The following is a 24,425-nucleotide window of genomic DNA, read 5'->3' as shown; positions in this document are numbered from 1 at the left end:
CCCTCCACACTCTTCCTATTCATATACCCATCCAGATGTCTTTTAAATGTTATAATTGTACCAGCCACCACCACTTCCTCTGGCAGCTCGTTCCATACATGCACCACCCTCTTTGTGAAAAAGTTGCCCCTTAGGTCTCCTTCATATCTTTCCCCTCTCACATTAAACCTATGCCCTCTCGTTCTGGACTCGCCCATCCCAAGGAAAAAACCTGGTGTATTTTCCCTATCCATGCCCCTCATGATTTTGTAAATCTCCATAAGCTCACCCCTCAGTCTCTGATGGTCCAGGGAAAACAGCCCCAGCCTATTCAACCTTGTCCTACAGCTCAAATTCTCCAACACTGCCAACATTCTTATAAATCTTTTCTGAACCCTTTCAAGTTTCACAACATCCTTCCGAAAGGCAGAAGACCAGAATTGCATGCAATATTCCAAAAGTGGCCTAACCAATGTCCTGTACAACTGCAACATGACCTCCCATCGCCTATACTCAATCCTCTGACCAATAAAGGAAAGCATACCAAACGCCGTTGTCACTATCCTATCTGCCTGCGACTCGACTTTCAAGGAACTATGAACCTGCACTCCAAGATCTCTTTGTTCAGCAACACTCCCTAGGACCTTACCATTAAGTGTATAACTCCTGCAGCATCTTGCATTTATCTAAATTATCTCCATCTGCCACTCCTCAGCCCCTTGGCCCATCAGATCAAGATCATGTCATAATCCAAGTAAACCTTCCTCGCTTTCCACTACACCTCCAATTTTAGTGTCATCTGCACACTTCCTGACTATACCCCTTTTGCTCACATCTAAGTAATTTACATAAATGATGAAAAGTCAATGCAGCATCGAACCTTGTGGCACTGCATTGGGCATAGGCCTCCAATCCATAAAGCAACCCTCCACCACCACCCTCTGTCTTCTACCTTTGAGCCAGTTCTGTATCCAAATAGCTAGTTCTCCGCAGTACTGTTTCAATTAGATCCCCCTCATCCTTCTAACATCCATTGCGCATAGTCCCAGAGTCTTCAAATGTTCCCCATGTGTTAAGATTTTCATTCCTGGGACCATTCTGTGAACTTCTTCTGAACACGCTCCAGGGCCAGTCCATCCTTCCTGAGAAATGGGGCCCAAAACTGCACACAATACTCCAAATGTGGTCTGACCAGAGACTGACAGAATCTCAGAAGTACATCCCTGCTTCAAATCTTCTCCGAGATGAATGATAACATTCTATTTGCCTTCTGAATTACTGAGTCAACCTGCAAGTTTACCTTGAGAGAATCCTGGACTAGAACTCCCAAAGCTCTTTGCACTACAGACTTCTGAATTTACTCCCCATTTAGAAAACAGCCCATGCCCCTATTCTTCCTACCAAAGTGCATGATCTCATATTTTTCCCATGTTGTACTCCAACTGCCACTTCTTTGCCCACTCTCCTAACCTGACCAAATCCTTCTGCAGGGAGGAGAAAGTGAGGATTCAGATCCTGAAGATCAGAGTCGAGAATGTAGTGCTGGAAAGGCACAGCAGGTCAGACAGTATCTGAGGATCAAGAGAGTTGTAGTCCCTTCCTGATGAAACATCAATTCTTCTGCTCCTCAGATGTTGCCTGACCTGCTGTGCTTTTCCAGCACTACAAATCCTTCTGCAGCCTCCCGCCTCTTCAATGCTACTTGTCCCCCTACCTATCTTTGTATCATCTGCAAACTTAGCCAGAATGCCCTCAGTTCCTGTTCATCTAGATCATTAATGCACAGAGTGAAAGTGATCCCAACACTGAGCCTTGCGGAACACCACTTGTCATTGGCTGCCATCCTTAGAAAGACCCTTTTATCCCCACTCTGCTTTTTGCCAGACAGCCAAGCTTCTATCCATGCTAGCATCTTGCCTCTAACAACCATGGGTCCTTACTTACCTTCTTGAAGTCCGGTAGATAACATCCATTGGCTCTCCTTGATCTAACCTGCTCGTTACTTCCTCAAAGAATTCCAGTAGATTTATAAGGCATGACCTCCCTGACTTTGCCCTGTTTTACCAGCCGGTCAGGCAGCATCCAAGGAGCAGGGGAATCACCGTTTCAGGCATATGCCTTTCATCAGGAATGAGGCTTCAGCACCTGTAGTCCTCACTTTTTCCCTGTGTTAGTTCAATATTTGAAACAATGCCACTATATAAGGAGGATATGCTATCGCAAATATCTGAGATAATTAGGACAGAAGAGGATGAAGGGGGAGTGAGTCTGGAGCAGAAGGAGGCCTAAGGGTTTGCCAAATTGAGGTACCTACTCCCTATTTATCTAACATTGAACTATTGGGGAGGTTATAAAACAGGCTTTCATTTGCCAATGTAGAGGAAGGGGAAGGTTCTCACAAGTCTTTAGGGACAGTCTAGGATGGGCAGCCTTACCAATGCATGGTGTGATGTAGGAGAGTCCTCTGCTATAAAGCAGCATTCCTGTCACTTGGATCCAGAGAGACAGGCCGAGGTGAAAGCAAAACTCCAACCCGGATTGGAAAACTACATGATTAAAGCCAATCAAAGCAGCTGGTGTTTCCCAGATGTGCTCCTGCCATTAGCCTCATTGGTTCAACCAGACTCTGCAGGGATTACAGAACGGTGAACAAAGGCAGATTTCCACACAATTTCCCACTGGAAAACTGCATGGACGGAATTGGGAAAGCCAGGTTTCTTACTAATATAGCTTTGAGATCAGGGTACCTACTGAGCTATAGAGCTGTTGGTCTTTATCCAATCAGATGGCTTTCTACAACGCTGAGAAATGGCATTCTCGCGAGGTGATGCTCCCACCAGTTTCCAAGGAGATGATCAATCACGTGATAGTCAGTTCTGTTTATGTTGTTGTGTAGTTTACATGAACATATGGCTATGTCATAACACGCGGAAGCAACACTTGGAACAATTAGAAGCTTTATTTCGAAAATTACATTCAGCTGAGTTACTGATACACCTTACCAAAATTGAATTTGCAAAAGCCCAGTTAACCTACTGAGGGCATATGGGAGGACAAGAGAAATGCTGCCAGGACCAGGAAAAGGACAAGCTTTAGTCCCTACCCTGAAAACCAAATGAGAACATAGAACATAGAATAGTACAGCACAGTACAAGCTTCGGCCCAAAATGTTGTCCTGACGTTATGAGATTTTTGGAATGTTTGTTTCTTTTGTAAATTTGTTCCAAACTGCATCCCTCCAGCTGCCGTACTGATCCAGTCATTATTTGTAAAAGTGGTTGGGAGAGTGCTGGACAGAGTTTGAGAGGCTGGGAGCTATTTTGATCAAAGACCCACTGTTGGTTGCTCCTAATATTCCTGAACCCTGAAAGGGAGCAATCAATGGTTGTGACATGGGGAGAGGTGCGGTCTGATGACAACATGTGAAGCCAGTTGGATAGGAGACAATTTGGAATTGAATGTCCATCATGGATATAGACAACCATGAGTATGTACTGATCATAATTGTGAAGGCAATGGCCCAGTGGTGTTATCACTAGACTGTTCATCCAGAGACACAACTAATGTTCTGGGGACACGGGTTTAAATCCCTATATGGCAGATGGTGTAATTTGGACTCAGCAAAATCTGGAATTAAGAGTCTAATCCATTGTCAATTGTTGGAAAAACTCATCTGGTTCACTAATGTCCTTTGGGGAAGGAATCTTCCATCCTTACTCGTTCTGGTCTACATGTGACTCCAGACCCATAGCAATGTGTGAACTCTTAACTGCCCTTTGAGCACTTGGGGATGGGCAAAAATGCTGACCTGGTCAGTGCTGCCCTCATCCCATCAATGAATAATTTTAAAAACATTCTTTGGCTTTTCCAGGTCAAAACAGTTCATTTCATTTTCATATCATTGGTGTGTGTGTGTGTGTGTATGACAGAGAGAGAGGGATAAGAGAGAGAGACAGAGAGACTCTGTGTGCGTGTGTGAGTGAGAGAAAGAGAGAGAGACTGTATGTGTGAGTGTGTGAGTGAGAGAAATGATGTGTGTGAGACTTTTTGCGCGTACGTATGTTGGGTAAGCATTTATATTTTCTCTTTACAAACTAAGTGCTTTAAGTAGTTTTATATCTTCATTGAATAATTTAATTTCATAATAAATGTATATTTTTTAAAGAAACCTGATCAATGGATCATTTTATTTCAAGCTTAGTGTGGAAATACTTTTGATTGTCCGTATCAGGAATTGGGTCAGACAATGAACGATGTTGTGATGTGTAACACTCCTCCCAACTTGGTCAAAACAACATGGATTGAACACTTATTGACAGATTTCCATCAATTGTAACAAAAAGGAAAACAACGTTATGCTGATTTTTCACAGATTGAGGTATGAATAGAATCACACGGCCAGTCATGCCATTGTCCACTGCAGGACGTCACCACACAGTCTTCTTCATAACTTTCATGGCCATTCGGCTGACTGCTGTCCCAAAACCTGAAAGAGGAGAGAACATGGAACAGAATCAATGGACTGTTCAATATTACATTTCATTTCAGAACGTTCTCTAATTCAGACAAGAGTTTCTCTTGGAAACTCAGGGCTTTCTGACAAACACCATAATGGGGGTTCACCACACATAGAAGGAATGTTCTTATAAAGTCTCTACATGTCTTGGGTTATGGCAAGGAATGTGGGGAGAATGATGGAGAAATCGAGTGAGGGCTTCCTCGACCCCAGAAGCAGCAAGTTGTAGTTTCTAACTAAATTCCAGAGTTTGAGGTGAGGTTATAGCTCTATAACAACATGAGACCTTATTAACGGAGATTATCACTCATTAATGTCACCTCATTAATACGCAAAATGGATTAGGCACATGCTGCATAGGAATGAGATGCCAGGGTTTCTGGTATAAAGCTCGAGCAGCTATCTGGTGGCTCCAGTAAGCTGCTTGCTCCTCTGGCCTTCTATTCTGGACTCCCAGTAATATCATCTCAGGGTTCACTCCCTGGGTCACAGGCTCACACACCTCACGGCCAGGGAGGTTGACATCCCACACACAGCAGCCCCACAGCACCATTGTGAGGCACCTCTGATCCACTTCCTGTCCTCTTATCGGAATGCTACTGCAAGGCCACCTCACATGGAGGACATGTTTCTGGGTCAGATGAGATTAGAAGATTCCAGAAGAAATGTACAGCAGTGTTTGGAGCACCTTTACACTCATCAGCACTGCATGAAACATTCCCAATGTTTGGAAAATTCGGACCAATGATTAGATATGATTGAGGTGAGATAAATGCTATTTTCATATCATTATTGTGATGTTAATTTTATGCAACTTGGATCTATAAGATTTGACAATCTTACAGAAGCAATGTACAGATTACAGATAGAGCTTGAATCTCGGTACTCTGTGAGGTAATGTACTGGGAAGGAAGAGCAAGGAATAAATAACATGAACGAGATGATCTTCAATTTAAAAGGGAGCAGGAACAGAGGGAATTGGGGATATGCTGCCCAACCTCCTCAAATTCTTTGGAGAAATACAGGAACAAAAGAAAATGCAATGGATGGCTTTTTAATGGATTTTTAATAGCAATTCATAGTCAATCACAAAACATATTTATTTTAAATGATTCATGCAAAAGGTACTGCCTCATGATAATGAAGTGATGAAGTCCCTGAGATCGAAAGTAAGCTGGGAAACAGAAAACAAGCTAAAACTTAGCTCGATTCAATCTGGTGGCTGATGCTCTTTGCTGAGTTACTGCCCAGGCAGTTAAAGTGAAAATTATCTCATCGTGCAATGAAAACACTACTCACTTCATATTTGAATCATAATCTGTCCCATCCACCCAACGCCATTTCCCTTCTTCAACAGTGTCATGGAGTCCAATCCAATTAGTGCATCGTCCATTCTGTTGCAAATACAACTGATGGGATACAACAATGTATCTATGTTAGTGGTCACTATTAAAGAGCTGTTAGTTCAGCAACAGTAAATTACTATGAAAACTGGAGTATTTACTATAATCAAATGTTTTGTAATAACAGCTGTTACTATTAGATGCATATTAAATGACATGAAAACAAGAAAACTTGGTCTCTTTATTTTAGTTCGAAATTGTCTTTCATTATTTGATCATTTGAGGGTCTTAACTCATCGTAGGATGAGCAGTCTGCCTAGTAATGTCTCCATTCCTGGTATAATCTCTGAGGGGACGAGGCAAGCTATACCTCTCACTGACATTGGATTCCATTTTAATCCCCGATGGGTTACATTAGGAATGGCTGAAATTTAAACCACATGGTTTGTAAAATGTGAAGCTGAAACTAATAAAAAAAAGGTATGCAGACGGTCTTGTTATACAGGATAATTGATGAGCTTGTTATACAGGATAATTTAGCCTGGCCAATCCATCCAAACCTGTCGATCTTAAGACTATGGGAGGAGACAAACGGACCCCACCACCAGGGACATATTTCCCTACCCCTCCCCTATCAGTGTTCTGAAAAGACCACTCCCTCCGTGACTCCCTCGTCAGGTCCACACCCCCCACCAACCCAACCTCCACTCCCAGCACCTTCCCCTGCAACCACAAGAAATGCAAAACCTGCGCCCACACCTCCCCCCTTACTTCCCTCCAAGGCCCCAAGGGACACTTCCATATCCACCACAAATTCACCTGCACCTCCACACACATCATTTACTGTATCCGCTGCACCCGATGTGGCCTCCTCTATATTGGGGAGACAGGCCGCCTACTTGCAGAACGTTTCAGAGAACACCTCTGGGACACCCGGACCAACCAACCCAACCACCCCGTAGCCCAACACTTCAACTCCCCCTCCCACTCCACCAAGGACATGCAGGTCCTTGGACTCCTCCATTGCCAGACCATAGCAACACGACGGTTGGAGGAAAAGCGCCTCATCTTCCGCCTGGGAACCCTCCAACCACAAGGGATGAACTCAGATTTCTCCAGTTTCCTCATTTCCCCTCCCCCCACCTTGTCTCAGTCAAATCCCTCAAACTCAGCACCGCCTTCCTAACCTGCAATCTTCTTCCTGACCTCTCCGCCCCATCCCACTCCAGCCTATCACCCTCACCTTGACCTCCTTCCACCTATCGCATTCCCAACGCCCCTCCCCCAAGTCCCTCCTCCCTACCTTTTATCTTAGCCTGCTGGACACACTTTCCTCATTCCTGAAGAAGGGCTGATGCCCGAAACGTCGATTCTCCTGCTCCTTGGATGCTGCCTGACCTGCTGCGCTTTTCCAGCAACACATTTTCAGCTCTGATCTCCAGCATCTGCAGTCCTCACTTTCTCCCCGATGAGACCAACACACCCAGAGAAAATCCACACAGACATGGGGAGAATGTGCAAACTCCACACAGACAGTTGCCCAAGATTGGAATTGAATCCAGGTCCCTGGTGTTGCGAGGCAGCAGTGCTAACCACTGAGCAACCATGCCACTCAACGTATGAGATGATATTCATGTATTTGACTGTGGAGACTGATATGAAGTATTCATTGAAGTGCTCTTTGATTTCCTAGTTTCCTGTTATTATTTCCCCAACTTCATTCAGGAAAGGGACCATGTTTATTTTGTGTCTGTTCCTTTTTATATTTGTCAAGAAGCTCTAGTCATGCATCTTGATATTACCTGAATATTTACTCTCAAAGTTTATCTTCTCCTTCTTTATTAAATATTTGAACATTTTTAGTTGGTTTTTAAATTATTCCTCTGGGACATACCTTTGCTGTGAGCCATGAAATATTTTCTTAAACATCTGACCTTGTCCTCAACCATTTTTGCTTCCAAGCTCCTTTCCCAATTACTTTAGTTAGCTCTGACCTCATTCTTTTATTTTTAGCCACGTTTGTGTTTACCACATTTGTGTCTTACCCAAGTTTCTGTCTCTCAAACTGTACAATAAATTCTACCATGTTATAGTCACCTTTTAACCCCTTAAGAAAGGAACAGGAATAGACCATTCAGCCCCTTGAGCTTGTTCCGCCATTCAACAGGATCATGGCTGGTCTGACATTCCTTGCATCAGTTTCCTGCATTTTCCCTATAACCATTGATTCCCCAACCAATCAAGAATCAACTCACAAACCTCACAAATCTTATTGAGCTCTTTGAGAAGGTGACCAAACAGGTGAATGAGGGTAAAGCAGTTGATGTGGTGTATATGGATTTCAGTAAGGCATTTGATAAGGTTCCCCATGGTCGTCTGTTGCAGAAAATGCAGAGGCATAGGATTGAGGGTGATTTAGCGGTTTGGATCAAAAATTGACTGGCTAAAAGAAGACAGAGGGTGGTGGTTGATGGGAGATGTTCATCCTGGAGTTTAGTGATGAGTAACGTACCACAAGGATCTGTTTTGGGGCCACTATTGTTTGTCATTTTTATAAATGACCTGGATGAGGGGATAGAAGGATGGGTTAGTAAATTTGCAGATGACAGTAAGGTTGGTAGAGTTGAGGATAGTGCCGAAGGATGTTGCAGGTCACAGAGGGACATCGATAAACTGCAGAGCTGGGCTGAGATGTGGCAAATGGAGCTTAATGTGGAAAAGTGTGAGGTGATTCACTTGGAAAGAAGCAGCAGAAATGCAGAGTACTGGGTTAATGGTAGGATTCTTGGTAGCGTGGATGATCAGAGAGATCTTGGTGTCCATGTACACAGATCCCTGAAAATTGCCAACCAGGTTGATCAGGTTGTTCAGAAGGCATATGTGTGTGAGCTTTAAATGGCATTTAAGGATAAACATATGATTAGATGGGCTTCAGATTGGTTTCACGGGTCGGTGCAACATCCTGTAATGCACTGTGATGCTCTATGTTCTATGTTCTCATCTCGCTCAGCCTTAAACATACACAAGGACCCTTCCCCACAGCTCTCTGTGGTAAGGAGCTCCAAAGAGTCACATCTCTTTGAGAGAAGAGGTTCCTCCTCCTCTCAGTCTTAAGTTGGTACTCCTCCATTGTGAGACTGTGCCCTGTGGTACTAGATTCTCCCATGAAGGGAACCAGCCTCTCAGCATTTACCCCATTAAACCCCATAACAATCCAATACGTTTCAATGTGATCACCTCTCATTCACCTAAACGCCAGAATCTTCAACTAATAGAAAACACCTATCTTTATCTATCCATAATATCCTGAAAATCCGATTAGATCACCCTTTAATGTTCTAAATTTCCCATCTGTCTAAAAGGTCCCATCTGTCTAATCTCTCCTCATAACTTACCTCCTGAATTCCAGATTTTATCTCTGCAAACTTGCAACCGACCCCCTCCAGGGCCAAAACACCTTCCTAAGTTGTCGTGCCCAGATCCGCTCACAGTACTCCAAGTGGGGTCTAACCAAAGTTTTGTATAACTACAGCATAACATCTGCAACTCTGTACTCCAGCCCTCCTGACATGAAGGGTGTATGGGTCCTGGTAAATTTTAATCAGATAACAAAATAACGTACCTCACACAGTGTTATAATTCTTTGAAAAGATGGTGAAAGCAGTGTCCTTGAATATTCTGAAGTCAGAGACAGAGAAATTGCTGGTTAGTGGAGGAGGGGTGGGGGACCTGGTGCTGGTGAATGGTTACCTAGAGTCAGCAGAAATATGAAGCAATCTGCCCAGCTGTGATTTGATTGGATAATGGAGCAAACTTCACGGGCTAAGTGGCCCACTGCAGCTGCTAAATGGGATGTTCATCTGAAATAATGAGTCAGTGCACCCTTCAGAAATCATTTCCTTTCACAACAACTTCAGCTTCTTATCCATAACCTAACAGGAAAAACAGGACAAGTGATTTACTCAAACTGAGACTGCAGTCTGACAACCAATGAACCGAATGAACAGATTGTTCCAACCTGCTCCTCAGCATTGTTAATGACAACAAGGTGGGCACCCATGGATTCACAGAATGTCTGAGCTTCTTTCCAAGTTGTTTTCCGTGTTGAAAAGTAGTAACGCTTTTGGTTCCCCTGGCTCCACTGGTCGGGCAGTTGGATGTGAAGCAAATCTGTGAGGGTATTGAGATTAACATGAGAAACAGCTGAGGCATGACAGTATCTTACAGCTTTCCTTATTTCCTGCATTTTACACGGCAGGCTGCATTTACTGGTTTTCAGTGGTAATATCTTGACCTCTGAAACGGGAGGTCTGAGTTCAGTCCCACCTGCTCCAGAGTAATGTCGTCACATCTCTGAGTAGGTAGATTAGAAAATGTTTCTATTGGGAATATGGACTAACCAGATTGGCTCTGACCTTACTCCTGCTCGGAAATCATGCTTGCTTCTTTAAAGAATCACAATCATCATGTTGGGCTAAATAGCCTCCTGTTGTGCTGTGACATTCTTTAAATGCTTGAAATTACTACAGTTCCCAACAGTGATATAGTTTTCTCAGATATTACTACTCTCACAACTTCAACCATTGTCAAATCTGATACCATTGTCAAAGATAACTGCTCTCACAGAGTGAAGTGCTACTAAATGTAACAAACAGTAACAAGGGCGATGATAGATTTCAGAAACAGAGTGGGGAATTGGACAGGGACAGAACACAAAGGGATTTACAGCTGAGAATTGTGAAGTGATGCATTTTGAAAAAAGAATCAGGAGAAGCAACAAAATAAATTATAGAATTTGGGAATTGATACTGGAACGGATATTTGCGGAAATGCAAGTTTTGATGTTGACAGAAGAAATTACAGTTATGGAAACATTTGAGATCCTGAATTTGTGCCGGGAAGTTATTTCAAACCTTTCTAAACTAGTTGCTCATTCTCACCTAGAATTGTATGTTCAATTTTGGATACCAATCTTTAGGAATGACGTCCAGTCCTTAAAAATGAAACAGAAGAGATTTACTGGGGTGATGTGGGAAAGAGAAATGTTAGTTCCGTGGAGTGAGAAGGTGAGATTGCTCACAGCCGAGAGAAGATTAAGAGGAGATTTGACAGAATTGTTGAAAACCATGAACTGTTTAGTTAAGTGAGGAGAAAAATGTAATAACCCGTGGACACAGCTACAATTTGGCAGAAGCACCCATTAATCTGGGCCAATCAGGGAGCCCTGGCTGACAGATCTAAACAGGAGTCTCAGAGAATTTCCTCATGCTAGGGGCTGGCTCTGAGCTAGCTAGTCACATGTAAATAAAGGGTGACTTAGTGATGGGAAACCGGCCTCTGTGCAGTTAGTTCACCAACATCATCCCACGAGTTTCCAATAATACACAGGACAAGCAGGTACTGCCATTTTGGAAAGAACTCAATCAGTATGCTGTTGAGCTTGTAAAAGTGACAATTAAATGCAATGTCATGTTGTCCCATTCCCCCACTAATCTGTTGAGATCATTAATGAAATTGTCTGTGGATTTCCCCTTCTTTCAAGAATTTTATTTGTTTGAAGATTTAATTAATTTCAAAAGTTGGCAGAAGTTAAATAATTTGTTTGGTTATATCATGGTAAGCTACAAAATCATCACCTTACAGCCCCAGTTGAATGTGAAAGTGAACTAGCTCTTCAATATTTGATTTTGAATCTTTGTTTTAATCATTCCAGGCCAGCATTTAGTATCCACCCTTAATTACCCAGAAGAGCCAACCACAATGCTGTGGGTTTGGAGTAGGTCAAACCAAGTAAGAATTACAGTTTCCTTCCCTAAAGAACATTAGTGAACCTGATAGGTGTTTCCCAACAATCACCAATGGATTCATTGTCATTATTTGATGCTTAATTCTAGATTTTTACTGATTTCAAATTCTACCATCTGCTGTGGTAAGATTCAACCCCAGGTCCCCAGAACATGACCTGGGTCTCTGGATTAACAGTCCCGTGATAATGCCTTGAGGCCATTGCATCCCCCCAGTTTGGAAGTAATTCTGCATCTTCAGAATTATTTTCTTTAAGATGTCCAATTAGGTATTTTATTTCACCCATCTCTGTTTCCTGATGAAGGGCTTTTGCCCGAAACGTCGATTTCGCTGCTCGTTGGATGCTGCCTGAACTGCTATGCTCTTCCAGCACCACTGATCCAGTATCTGAACTACATCTTCCTGGCAATGATATTCTTCCTTGCCTTGTTGTGTGTCATGTTTTAAAAATGTGTTTCTTTCCCCCACTTAAAAAAGCTTTGAATTGTTCAGTACGGTATTTCTGCTATTGTGTAAAAGTGAAGGCCTCATCATGCGACTCACTTGTTAGAGGAGGTAACCGGTAGGAGATTAAACTGATGGTCACCATACCTCAGGCAATGGGTGATGTTGAAGAGGTGAGATATCCATCATACCCCCAGCTGGTACAGGAACCGAACCCATGCTGCTGGTGTTACTCTGTATCACAAACCAGCCATCCAGCCAACTGAGCTGCACTGAAGCATTTACTGTGCATTTGTAATCAAAATGCAGGCTCCCATCCACCCGTTAGTGTAATGGAAGTGTCCAGGCATTTTGAGGTAATTCAAAATCCAGGAGAACAGTGAAACCACTGAATTGCCTGAATTTGTGAAGTGGATGATGATTTAATCGTGGTAAATATAATATTTGTAAAAGATATTTATATACACAATGTATAATCGTAATAATGAAAAGTAAAGCATGGGAGGAGTATTGGACATGAGTCTGAAAGAGTCAACACTGAACAGTGCCATCAGCATGAAACACAATGATGCTGTTATAGGGGTTAATGACACAAACCTTTAAAACTCCTCTAGTAACTTGTAATCTGAAGTACAGTAACTGCAAATCTGTAAAAGGTTTTTATTGGAGATTAGAAGCAATATCTCCTTATCACTGTTTAGAATCATTTGTTGATGTGACCACCCCAGATATGATTGTACTCAGGAATCACAGTAAGTAATGATACAGTATTATGAATCATTCAGGGACTTTACTGGAAATCACACTTACTCTCCTTCAGCTGTGAAATTTCATTCCTAAATTCAGCGATGAAGCTTTTGGTCTGCTCAGGAGTTCCTCGAGCTGCAAGAATATCAATGAGAAAATCTCAGAGAATTGTTGAAGCATAGAAAGTGATTCATGCAGGCTCTCTCCAAGAGGAATACAATCTGTTTCTCACTCTCCTACCTTGCTCTATCATTTCTTTTTCTCTTCAGCTGCTGATATAATTATCTTTTGAAAACCATGATTGAATCTGCCTTGCTGTGTTCTTCCAGCTTCCTGCCTGTCTATTTTGGATTCCAACATTTGCAGTGTTTTTGTCTCTAACCAACTTGGTCAAACTCTCCAGATCTGAACCAGTCATTGTAGAAACCTGGTGACCCATGGCACTGTTAGTTCTTTTACTAATTGTCTAAACCAACATTGTCACTCAGACAAACAATCTCTTCCTATTGACTATGTCCAGGCTCCTCGAAATTGTGAACACCTGGATCAGTGGGTGGCACAGTGGTAAACACTGTTGCCTCACGGTGCCAGAGACCCTGGTTCAATTCCTGCCTCGGGCAGCTGTCTGTGTGGAGTTTGCGCACTCTCCCTGTGTCTGCATGGGTGTGCTCCGGTTCCCTCCCACAGTCCAAAGCTGTGCAGGTTAGGTGAATTGGCCATGCTAAATTGCCTGTCATCTTAGGTGAAGGGGTAAATATAGGGAAATGGGTCTGGGTTGGTGTGGACTTGTTGGGCCGAAGGGCCTGTTTCCACACTGTAAGTAATCTAATCTAAGAAAAACTCTCTCTAACATTTTCAGGAGCAACATTTTAGATCAAGTGGCACAGTTTGGAGAACAAGATCAGTCTTGGCTTTTCATTAGATTATCACAGAATCATAGATCATCAAATCCCAACAAATCCACACCGACCCTCCGAAGAGTAACCCACCCAGACCCATTCCCCTACCCTATTACTCTACATTTACCCCTGACTAATGCATCTAACCTACACATCCCTGAACACTATGGGCAATTTAGCATGGCCAGTTCACCCTAACCTGCACATCTTTGGACTGTGGGATGAAACTAGAGCTCCCAGAGAAAACGCCATGCAGACACGGGAAAAATGTGCAAATTCCACACAGACAGTCACCCAAGGCTAGAATCAAACCTGAGCCCCTGACATTGAAAGGCAGCAGTGCTAACCACATAGTCACCATGCCACTGGAGAGATTTAGGAGAGATCTTAATGGGTGAAATCAATAAAATTATATCTACTGGTTGGCGAGCTACCTTTTAACTAGAGGTCTTCAGCTGAAAATCATCACCAGTTCACCAAAGGAACAGGTTCAGAATTCCTTTGTGCAACTCATTTTAAGAGATATCATCAGAACCAGATAAGTGGGTAGAAGTGGAGTTCGGATCAGATATTTCAAAAAGAAAATGGAGAAATACAGGGGAATAGTGTAATCCTGAAGAAAGGTTCCACCTGAAACTTTGCCATGTCAACCTCCTGATATTCCCTGGCTTGCTGTGTTCTCCCAGCCTCCTACAAGTCTGTTCACTGGAACATGAGCAGCCACAGACAGGAAGGTCCATGTTGGATCAAAGAGAAGAACTAACATCCCAAGCTACAGAAGGCTCAGGGTGGATGGGGGAGGGGGCGGGGGTGGATGGGGTAAGTGGCCAGGGCTGGAAGGGGATACGGACGGAGAAGGGTGGACAGGGTAAGGGGCGGGGTAGATGGGGGGAGCAAATGGGGGGAGCGAATGGGGGGGTGGATGGGGTAGGGGGCTGGGGGTGGAAGGGGGTGCAGACGGATGGGGGTGGACTGGGTAGGGGTCGGGGGGGGGGGGGGGGGGTGGTCGGGGAGTGGGATCTCACAGATGGTGTGCTGCTGCCTGGTCTCCTGAACAGGGAGCAGACTTAGCAAGTGCTCACTGTGTCAATCCCATTGAATTGAATTGGGGGATGTTGGTGGGGGGCTTCAGCAATGCTGCAGGACCCTGATACACAAGGGTGTGTCTGCTCAGAAACAAAGCCTGACACAGGGAGAGGGGAACAAGGCAGGCCGAGCAAGAAAGAAGGAAACTTCAGAAGACTCAGAGACCCAGAGGAAAGGCATTGAATCCACTAACTGAATAATCAATTATCAGAACGAAATTGTGCTTGCCCATCTCGTTCAAATAATCAGAGTTCCTTTGTATTTGTCCAAATGCCTTTTAAATGTTATTAATGTACCAGCGTCAACCACTTCCACTGGCAGCTCATTCCATATGCGTACCACCCTCTGTGTAAAAATGTTGCCCCTCAGGTTCCCTTTTATTCTGTCTCCTCTAATCTTAAACTGATGACCTCCAGCCCTTGATTCCCTAACCCTGGAAAAAAGACTAAGTACATTCACTCTATCCATGCCTCTCATGATTTTATTCACTTCTCTTAGATTCCCCCCTCAGTCTCCTACGCTCTAAAGAAAAATGTCCCAGCTTGTCCAACCTCTCCCAATGACTCCGACCCTTGAATCCTGGTGACTGTCCTTGTAAATGTCTTCCACACTCTTTCCAGTTTAATAGCATCCTTCCTAAACTGACCAAAACTGAACACAATACTCCAAATGCAGCTCCACCAACATCTTGTACAACTGCAGCATAACTTCTCAACTTCTCAACTTCTATACTCAGTGCCAAAAACCTTCTTCACTGCCCTGTCTACCTGTGACTCCACTTTCAGAGAACAAAGCACCTGAGGTCCAAGGTCCCTCTGTTCCACTGCACTCCTTAAGGCCCCACTATTCACCATGAATCTCCTACCTTGATTTGACTTTCCAAAATACAACACCTCGCACTTGTCTAGATTAAACTCTATTTTCCATTCCTCAGTCTACTTTGCAAGGTTTGTGAAAGTTTGTAGCTTTCAGGTTGAGGTTTAGGGTGTAGGTTTGCTCGCTGAGCTGTAGGTTTGATATCTAGACATTTCATTACCTGGCTAGGTAACATCTTCAGTGGCGACCTCCAAGTGAAACGAAGCTGTTGTCTCCTGCTTTCCATTTATATCTTTCTCCTGGATAGGGTTCCTGGGGTTTGTGGTGATGTCATTTCCTGTTCATTTTCTGTGGGGTTGATAGATGGCATCTAGATCTATGTGTTTGTTTATGACGTTGTGGTTGGAGAGTGCCAGACCTCTAGGAATTCTCTGGCATGACTTTGCTTAGCCTGTCCCAGAATAGGTGTGTGTCAGTCTACTTTCCCAGCTGATCAAGGTCCTGCTGCAATTTCTAATAACCTTCCTCACTGTACACAATACCGTCTATTTTAGTGTCATCTGCAAACTTACTAATCCTGCCTTGTACATTCTTGTCCAAATCATTGATATCGATAAAAAACAGCAATGGGCCCAGCACCACCCTGAGGCACTCCACTAGTCACAGGCCTCCAGTCAACCCAAGCATCCTTCCACTATTATCCTCTGCTTCTGACCATCAAGCCAATTATGTATCCAGTTTGCCAGCTCCCCATGGATTCCATGTGATTCTAACCTTCCAGAGCAGCCTTACCAAAGGCCTCATCCAGTTCACTCATCCAAATCAGTGATAAACATGGTGAATAAAAGGTTCCAGCACTGATCCCTTGGTGGCTCACTCCATCACTGCCTGTAACTTGGAAAAATTCCATTTATTCATGCTCTTTGTTTCTTTTCTGACAATGCACTTCTCTATCGATGTCTGTGGCACCATTTCCAGTCCCATGTACTTTAATTTGACATGCTCATTTTCTCACATGGGACCGAGTTGAAACTTTCTGTATATTCAGAAAACAACATTAACTGGCTCTGTCTTATCAACTCCATTAATTACATCCTCAAAACCTTCCAGTACATTTCTCAAGCATGATTTCCCTTTCCCAAATCCAGATTAACTTGTCCTGATGGTGACAATGTTTTCCAAATGCTGTGGTCTTCCATCTTTTGTACGCTTCCCATGCCAGAGACCCACATGCAAGCTGCCTTGATTTCTCCCTTCAACAGGGACTGACTCAGCCTCTCTCAAAGCTGTCCAGCTTCCAGAGTTTCACTTCATCCTTCAGTTTACTCTGTGCCTTCAGGGGGTCCAGGATCACAAGCTTCATCAACGAATGGGTGTCAACACACATCCAGATCCTTCCTCCTCCATCATTCTCTTGAACTACTTGTCTTCCTTGAATTCCACTCCATGGCTGAGTTTTCACAATTGTTTCTGACCTGATGCACTCTGATCCTCAATTATCTGTCTTAGTAAAGACCTTAGCTTACTCAACTTACATATCAACCTCAACAATGCTAAGGTCTCTTCATTGTCTTCATCTCCATGCCCACTTTTTTAACCAGGAGTCTCCCCTGCTAATAAAAGCAACCCCTCCACCCATCTCCAACAGTCTTCCTTGACATGGGCACCAAGCACCCTCTACATGGCCACCTCAATCTCTCTGTTCTTCTCCCTCACCCGCTTGTGTGTCTCCCTCTGATCCTGCTGTACCCTCTTCTCTGAAGTCCACCCCAAACATTGCCACCATATTGCTGTTTTTGCTTGACATAATGGCCTCTGTCCAGCAAAGGCCAAACGGCAATTCCTCTGACCCCACCCTGGACCATGACCTCACGACTAAACATCAAGCAGTCGTGTCCAAAAGCAACAGTGACCTCAGATCCTGCACAGATCTTCCCTTCAGTGACTTTAGTATCATAGTCCCTCAGACCGTTTTATCCTCCTTCCCAAGATCCATAAATTAGAACTGTCCTGGCCAACCAACTGTTCACCTTGACCCGATCCCACTGAACTTCTTTCTTCATATCTCTCCCCCATTTCTCACCCCTTGGGCATTCCCATTGGACTTCCATCCTTCTGATGCCTTTCATCACTTCAACCATTTTTAATTTCCAGTTCCGTGGGCCTAACTGCTCCACTACACTATGGCCATCCAATCTGTCTTCACCTTTATTCCCAGCAGAACACTGTCAGAGCTCCCTGCTTCATCCAGATACAGTGGTCCAAATAATCCCTATCCACCACAGGGTGTCCCAGGCTGAACATGGTTTATTTATTTATTCGTTTTGTGGGATGTGGGGGTCGCTGGCTGGGCCCTGCATTTATTGCCCCATCCCTAGTTGCCCCTTGAGAAGGTGGGGGTGAACTGCCTTCTTGAACCACTGCAGTCCATCTGCTGTGTGTTGACCCACAATGCCCTTAGGGAGGGAATTCCAGGATTCTGACCCAGCGACTGTGAAGGAACAGCGATATATTTCTAAGTCAGGATGGTAAGTGCCTTGGAGTGGAATTTGAAGGTGGTGGTGTCTCTATGTATCTGCTACCCTTGTCCTTCATTGTGCAAGTGGGCATGGGTTTGGAAGGTGCTGTCTGAGGATCTTTGGTGAATTTCTGCGGTGCATCTTGTAGATGGCACACACTGCTGCTACTGAGCGTCAGTGATTAGATTAGATTAGATTCCCCACAGTGTGGAAACAGGCCCTTCGGCCCAACAAGTCCACACTGACCCGCTGAAGCGTAACCCACCCAGACCCATTCCCCCACACCTACCCCTTCACCTAACACTACGGGCAAGTTAGCGTGGCTAATTCACCTGACCTGCACATTTTTGGATTGTGGGAGGAAACCGGAGCACCCGGAGGAAACCCACGCAGACACTGCGCGGATGCCCCGTCCTGAGTTGCTCAATCGGTTTGAAGTCTGTCCCATTTAGCACGGTGATAGTGCCACACAACACGCTGGAGGGTATTCTCTGGTCACTCTTACTACTCCTGTCCTGGACAGCTGGCAGATTGGTAAGGATGAGGTCAGGTATCTTTTGCTCCCGTCTCATTCTGAACAACCTCAGCTTCAATTTCGTTCCCTTGCTCCAAACTAAAAGTGTGGCTCCAAGGTATCTACCTGGGGCTCTCAGTTTGGGGGGGGGGGGGGGGGGGGGGGGGGGGGGTGTATGGAGCATTAATTAATCCAGTCCGATCTGGTAACCCAGCCTGATCTCTTTCTCCTGGATATGCCTGATGATATCAATTCCCCGAGCTGTTCCCGATGGAACATTTCATTGTTTCATTTCCATTCCCTCCCTTTCGTCCAACTTTACCTGGTCACTTTGGACCAGACTCCCCCTCCCCCCCACCACCAACCCCCCCCCCACCCCCCCCAACCCCCCACCCCGCACAATTTGGCTCTGGAACTCTTTCAAATCAGGAACTGCAGCCTGATTTTGGGATGTCCATTCCTGGGTTTCTCATTTTGTGAGTTACTTTTCAGAACATGGCTAACTCAGGGAGTAAACCCAAAGCCAGTGTCACTGACCCTCCTGGATCTATTGTAGAGATGGTCATGGGCTCTGTCCATCTCACAGCTAATAAATGCTCAAGGTAAGGCACTGAGGGTTAGTGAAACTAATGAAAAAATTGTCATCTCTCAACCACTTGGTGACAGAATTAAATATCTGTGACCCTCATGTCATATAATACTCATACAGTCATCTTCACACGAGCTGAACAGAGTGAGAAATGCTACATTCAAACATTCATTCCTTGTTCGCAGAGTACTGACTGGTCATACAGTTTCTCTTGCTGTTCAGACTTCCAGACTATTCTCAAGTCAATGAGCTTATGGAACGATTCCTCCGAGGACCTGAGGAGGGTGAGGAAAGTCCCCATCCCCGGAGCACAGCTCTCACCAAATATTTCCCAACAGGTTATGGAGTTGCACACTAGAGTGGGGGGAAGGGGGGAAAGGTTACACAGAGAAGGTGAGTATCAAGTGACAACAGGGAACGTGTAAACTTCCCATGAATCACAGGGAGAAAAGACAATCCCAGCAGAGGGATCTATTGGTTAATGTTGCAGGGCAAAATCAGGAAAGGGAGGTTAATTCATGAGTAGATTATCCTTGGAGCATCAATCAAATGAGTCCATGTAGCTTTTGATCATAGCTGGAAAAACTATGCATTCAAACATATTTAAACAGGAACCATATAGCGAGATCCCGTCTGCCTCATTTGTCTAATTCTTAATTTTACTTCATTGAAGAAATAAAGCGTTCTCACATTTATCCTTCTTTTGGGAACTGTTCACATGGAGAAGACATGTCAGCATATCCAGTGGGTTCGAACCCGACAGGATAACATTGTGCTCAGAGAAAGTGAGGACTGCAGATTCTGGAGATTTTTCACAGTCGAGAGTGTGGTGCTGGGAAAGCACAGCAGGCCAGGCAGTATCTGAGGAGCAGGAGAATTGATGTTTCGGGCATAAGTCCTTCATCAGGAATGATAGTGCTGATTTAATTCAGCCACACCAGCTCTGTGATGAAGAATGCAGCTCCTGCTGTGCTGGGTGGGGAACAGTCAGACTGTACTAAGGAACAATACTGGGAAAGAGAACAGGAGAAACAGTACAGTGCTATTCCATCTCGTTACTGCCAGAAATGACTATCACGCCCTTCCAAAGTTCAGTCTAATTCCCTTTTAGATTAGCGTTTCTATACTCACAATGTGGAAATGCTAACTACCATAAAATGTCAGATGACTGAGGTGTTATTCCCCACTCCATTCCTGAATTAATAACACCAGCAATAAGAAAGGCTGAAGCAGGAATATCTCAATTTATCCTTGTTAACAGTTATTGCTTTGTTGACAAAACAAGTCCCATATTTTAAAGGATTACAAAACTTACAGAGTTTAAACACAGTGCCTAGAATCACCACAGACAGCAGGATGGAGACACCCAGGAGAACGTAGATCACCAGAGGTGACCATTTTCCTTGGATAAGTTCTCTTGACCAGCCACGATACTCTGTAATGTGTAAGAGAAAGTCATCAATGAGACAGTTCGGGGAACTATTTTATGAAGAGAACTTTAAACCTTCACTTATGTGATTCTGAAGAAGAGGGGGAGGGGGCAACATTTAGTGGAAGTTATTGAAGCTTGTACACAAACACATAAAGGACAAAGTGGCCTGTGGATCACATCCCCAAGCATCCACTCCCTCTACCACAGACACTCACGGGCAGCACTGTGTACTATCTACCAGATGTACTGCAGGAATTCAGCAAACATCCTCAGGCAGCACCTTCCAAGCCCTCGCCACTTCCATCTAGAAGGACCAGGGCAGCAGATACATGGGAACGCCACCCCCTGCAAGTTCCCCTCTGAACCACGCACCATCCTGACAGAAATATACCATCATGCCTTCACTGACATTGAGTTAAAATCCTGGAACTCTCTCCCTAAGGGCATTGTGCATGAACCTACAACACATGGACTATAGACATTTCAAGAAGGGAGCTCCCCCCCACCTTCTCAAGGGGAAACTAGGGACAGGGAAATAAATGCTGGGCCCAGCCAGTGACCCCCATATCCCAGGAGCATGTATAGAAAACACGTGTTTCTTCAATTTGAGAACATTCAAAGACGGGAGCTTGAAGACCTAAACTGAGCAATAAATGGAAGTGATGTCAGTTATGGACAGTTACAAACAACAGACACATAGGACCAAACCTGGTAAGGCCCCGAAGGCCTTAGATAATGGAGAGAAATCTGGGATAATGATGGGAAAAGGCCACTGAGACTTCTCTCAATGTTGGGAGGAATGTGTTGTGTTTTTCTCCTGGAGTTCCAAGAGTGTGGTTCTCACTTAGGAACAGCTAGTGCCTCGAAATGGGGATTACTGCTTGTCATCAACTTCATTAACATTGGCTCTCACATCATTCATATCTGAGTTCCTGCCCTACCACCTGCCGAACAGAAACTATGGCCCTCCCGGCCGTCCCCCTTCACGGTTTGATCCTGCAGCATTGGCCTTTGATGAGAAGGGCTCTGTTTGTCACTGGCCACTCAGGTGGTTCCTTTCTTCCTGCTGGTGGAACAGGAAGAACGTTCAATGCGCTCATTGTTCAGTCATTGTGCCTGACATCTGCACACACAAGATGGGTGCTGGAGGAAAATAAACTCTACTGCTGTGAGGTGAAAAGATAAAATAAGAAAAAAAGGAAAGGAAATTAGAAACTGTGAGCTAGGAATCCTGAGGGACAGGATGTACATGTATTTGGAAAGGCAAGGACTGATTAGGGATAGTCAACATGGCTTTATGCATGGGAAATCATTTCTCACAAACTTGATTGAGTTTTTTGAAGAATTAACAAAGAGGATTGATGAGGGCAGAGCGGTAGATGTGATCTATATGGACTTCAGAAAGGCGCTCGGCAAGGTTCCCCATGGGAGACTGATTAGATTAGATTTCCTACAGTGTGGAAACAGGCAGCTGTGGGACAGGCCCCTCCGAAGAGTAACCCACCCAGACCCATTTCCCTCTGACTAATGCACCTAACACTATGGGCAATTTAGCATGGCCAATCCACCTGACCTGCACATCTTTGGACTGTGGGAGGAAACCGAAGCATCCAGAGGAAACCCACGCAGACACGGGGAGAACGCGCAAACTCCACACAGACGGTCACCCAAGGCTGGAATCGAACCTGGGACCCTGGCGCTGTGAGACAGCAGTGCTAACCACTGATCCACCATGCCACCCCATTTAGCAAGGTTAGATCTCCCAGAATAAAGGGAGAACTAGCCATTTGGATACAGAACTGACTCAAAGGTAGAAGACAGAGGGTGGTAGTGGAGTGTTATTTTTCAGACTGGAGGCCTGTGACCAGTGGAGTGCCACAAGGATCGGTGCTGGGCCCTCTACTTTTTGTCATTTACATAAATAGTTTGGATACGAGCATAAGATGTACAGTTAGTAAGTTTGTAGATGACACCAACATTGGAGGTATCGTGGACAGCAAAGAAGATTACCTCAGATTACAACAGGATCTGGACCAGATGGGCCAATGGGCTGAGAAGTGGCAGATGGAGTTTAATTCAGATAAATGCGAGGTGCTGCATTTTGGGAAAGCAAATCTTAGCAGGATTTATACACTTAATGGTAAGGCCCTAGGGAGTGTTGCTGAATAAAGAGACCTTGGAGTGCAGGTTCATAGCTCCTTGAAAGTGGAGTCGCAGTGAAGTTTGGTATGCTTTCTTTTATTGGTCAGAGTATCGAGTACAGGAGTTGAGAGGTTATGTTGCGGCTGTACAGGACATTGGTTAGGCCACTGTTGGAATATTGCGTGCAATTCTGGTCTCCTTCCTATCAAAAAGATGTTGTAAAACTTGAAAGGGTTCATAAAGGATTTGCAAGGATGTTGCCAGGGTTGGAGGATTTGAGCTATAGGGAGAGGCTGAACAGGCTGGGACTGTTTTTCCTGGAGCGTCGGAGGCTGAGGGGTAACCTTACAGAGGTTTACAAAATTATGAGGGGCATGGATAGGATAAATAGGCAAAGCCTTTTCCCTGGGGTTGGGGAGTCCAGAACTAGAGGGCATAGGTTTAGGGTGAGAGGGGAAAGATATAAAAGAGACCTAAGGGGCAACCTTTTCACATAGAGGATGGTATGTGTATGGAATGTACTGCCAGAGGAAATGGTGGAGGCTGGTACAATTGCAACATTTAAAAGGCATCTGAATGGGTATATGAATAGGAAGAGTTTGGAGGGATATGGGCCTGATGCTGGCAGGTGGGACTGGATTGGGTTGGGATATCTGGTCAGCATGGATGGGTTGGGCTAAAGGGTCTGTTTCCATACCGTACATCTCGATGACTCTATGATTCTAATTCCCAAAATGGAATTCCGAGTGTGAAATCCGACATCTCTGACCCACTGCTTGTTCCTCCAAAACCCTTGGCTTCCTGGCACCAACATCTGTGGATACCCTCCAAGAGCAGTGACAGCACACGCCCTCAGTGTGCCCGCATCTGTGTGACCGTGTATGTGTGCCCACATCTGTGTGCCTGTGTCTGTGCTCCCATGTCTGTATGACTGTGTCTGTATGCCAATGTCTGTGTGCCAGTGTGTGGGCGTGTCTGACTTCCCATGTCTGTGTGCCCACGTCTGTGTGCCAGTCTGTGTGGCCGTGTCTGTGTTCCCTTTCCTGTGTTCCTGTCTGTGTGCCAGTGTCTCTGTCCCAGTGTCTGTGTGCCCATGTCTGTGTGCTCATGTCTGTGTGCCAGTGTCTGTGCACAATGGCTGTTTGCCCATGTCTGTGTGCCAGTGTCTGTGTCTCCATGTCTGTGTGTCAGTGTCTGCATGTCCATGTCTGTATGCCAGTGTCTGTGTGCCAGTGTCTGTGTGTCAGTGTCTGTGTCCCCGTGTCTCTGCTCCCATGTCTATGCGCCTGTGTCTGTGTGCCGTTATCTGTGTTCCCATGTCTCTGCTCCCATGTGGGTGGCACGGTGGCACAGTGGTTAGCACTGCTGCCTCACAGCGCCAGAGACCCAGGTTCAATTCCCGCCTCAGGCGACTCTGTGTGGAGTTTGCACGTTCTCCCCGTGTCTGCGTGGGTTTCCTCCGGGTGCTCCAGTTTCCTCCCACAGTCCAAAAATGTGCAGGTTAAGTGAATTGGACATGCTAAATTGCCCGTAGTGTTAGGTGAAGGGGTAAATGTAGGAGTATGGGTCTGGGTGGTATACGCTTCGGCGGGTT

At 44.8% G+C, this 24,425-nt stretch overlaps 1 protein-coding gene across 1 annotated transcript in view; it reads right to left on the bottom strand.

Moving 5' to 3' along the window:
• Positions 1-2,919: 2,919 nt before the first annotated feature.
• LOC140467964 (hepatic lectin-like) overlaps positions 2,920-24,425 on the bottom strand; it is a 32,993-nt gene continuing 11,487 nt past the window's right edge. The window contains exons 4-8 of the mRNA XM_072564058.1: positions 20,573-20,692; positions 12,898-12,969; positions 9,857-10,008; positions 5,795-5,904; positions 2,920-4,465 (exon numbers count right to left, since the gene is read on the bottom strand). Coding sequence (XP_072420159.1) covers positions 4,333-4,465; positions 5,795-5,904; positions 9,857-10,008; positions 12,898-12,969; positions 20,573-20,692 — 587 coding nt within the window. The 3' untranslated portion in view covers positions 2,920-4,332. The remainder of the gene's footprint in view (positions 4,466-5,794; positions 5,905-9,856; positions 10,009-12,897; positions 12,970-20,572; positions 20,693-24,425) is intronic.

The sequence above is a fragment of the Chiloscyllium punctatum genome, chromosome 46, assembly GCF_047496795.1.
Source record: "Chiloscyllium punctatum isolate Juve2018m chromosome 46, sChiPun1.3, whole genome shotgun sequence".
Classification (NCBI taxonomy): domain Eukaryota; kingdom Metazoa; phylum Chordata; class Chondrichthyes; order Orectolobiformes; family Hemiscylliidae; genus Chiloscyllium; species Chiloscyllium punctatum.
The sequence above is the reverse complement of the archived record's forward strand: the minus strand, read 5'-3'. Positions and strand labels throughout refer to the sequence as shown.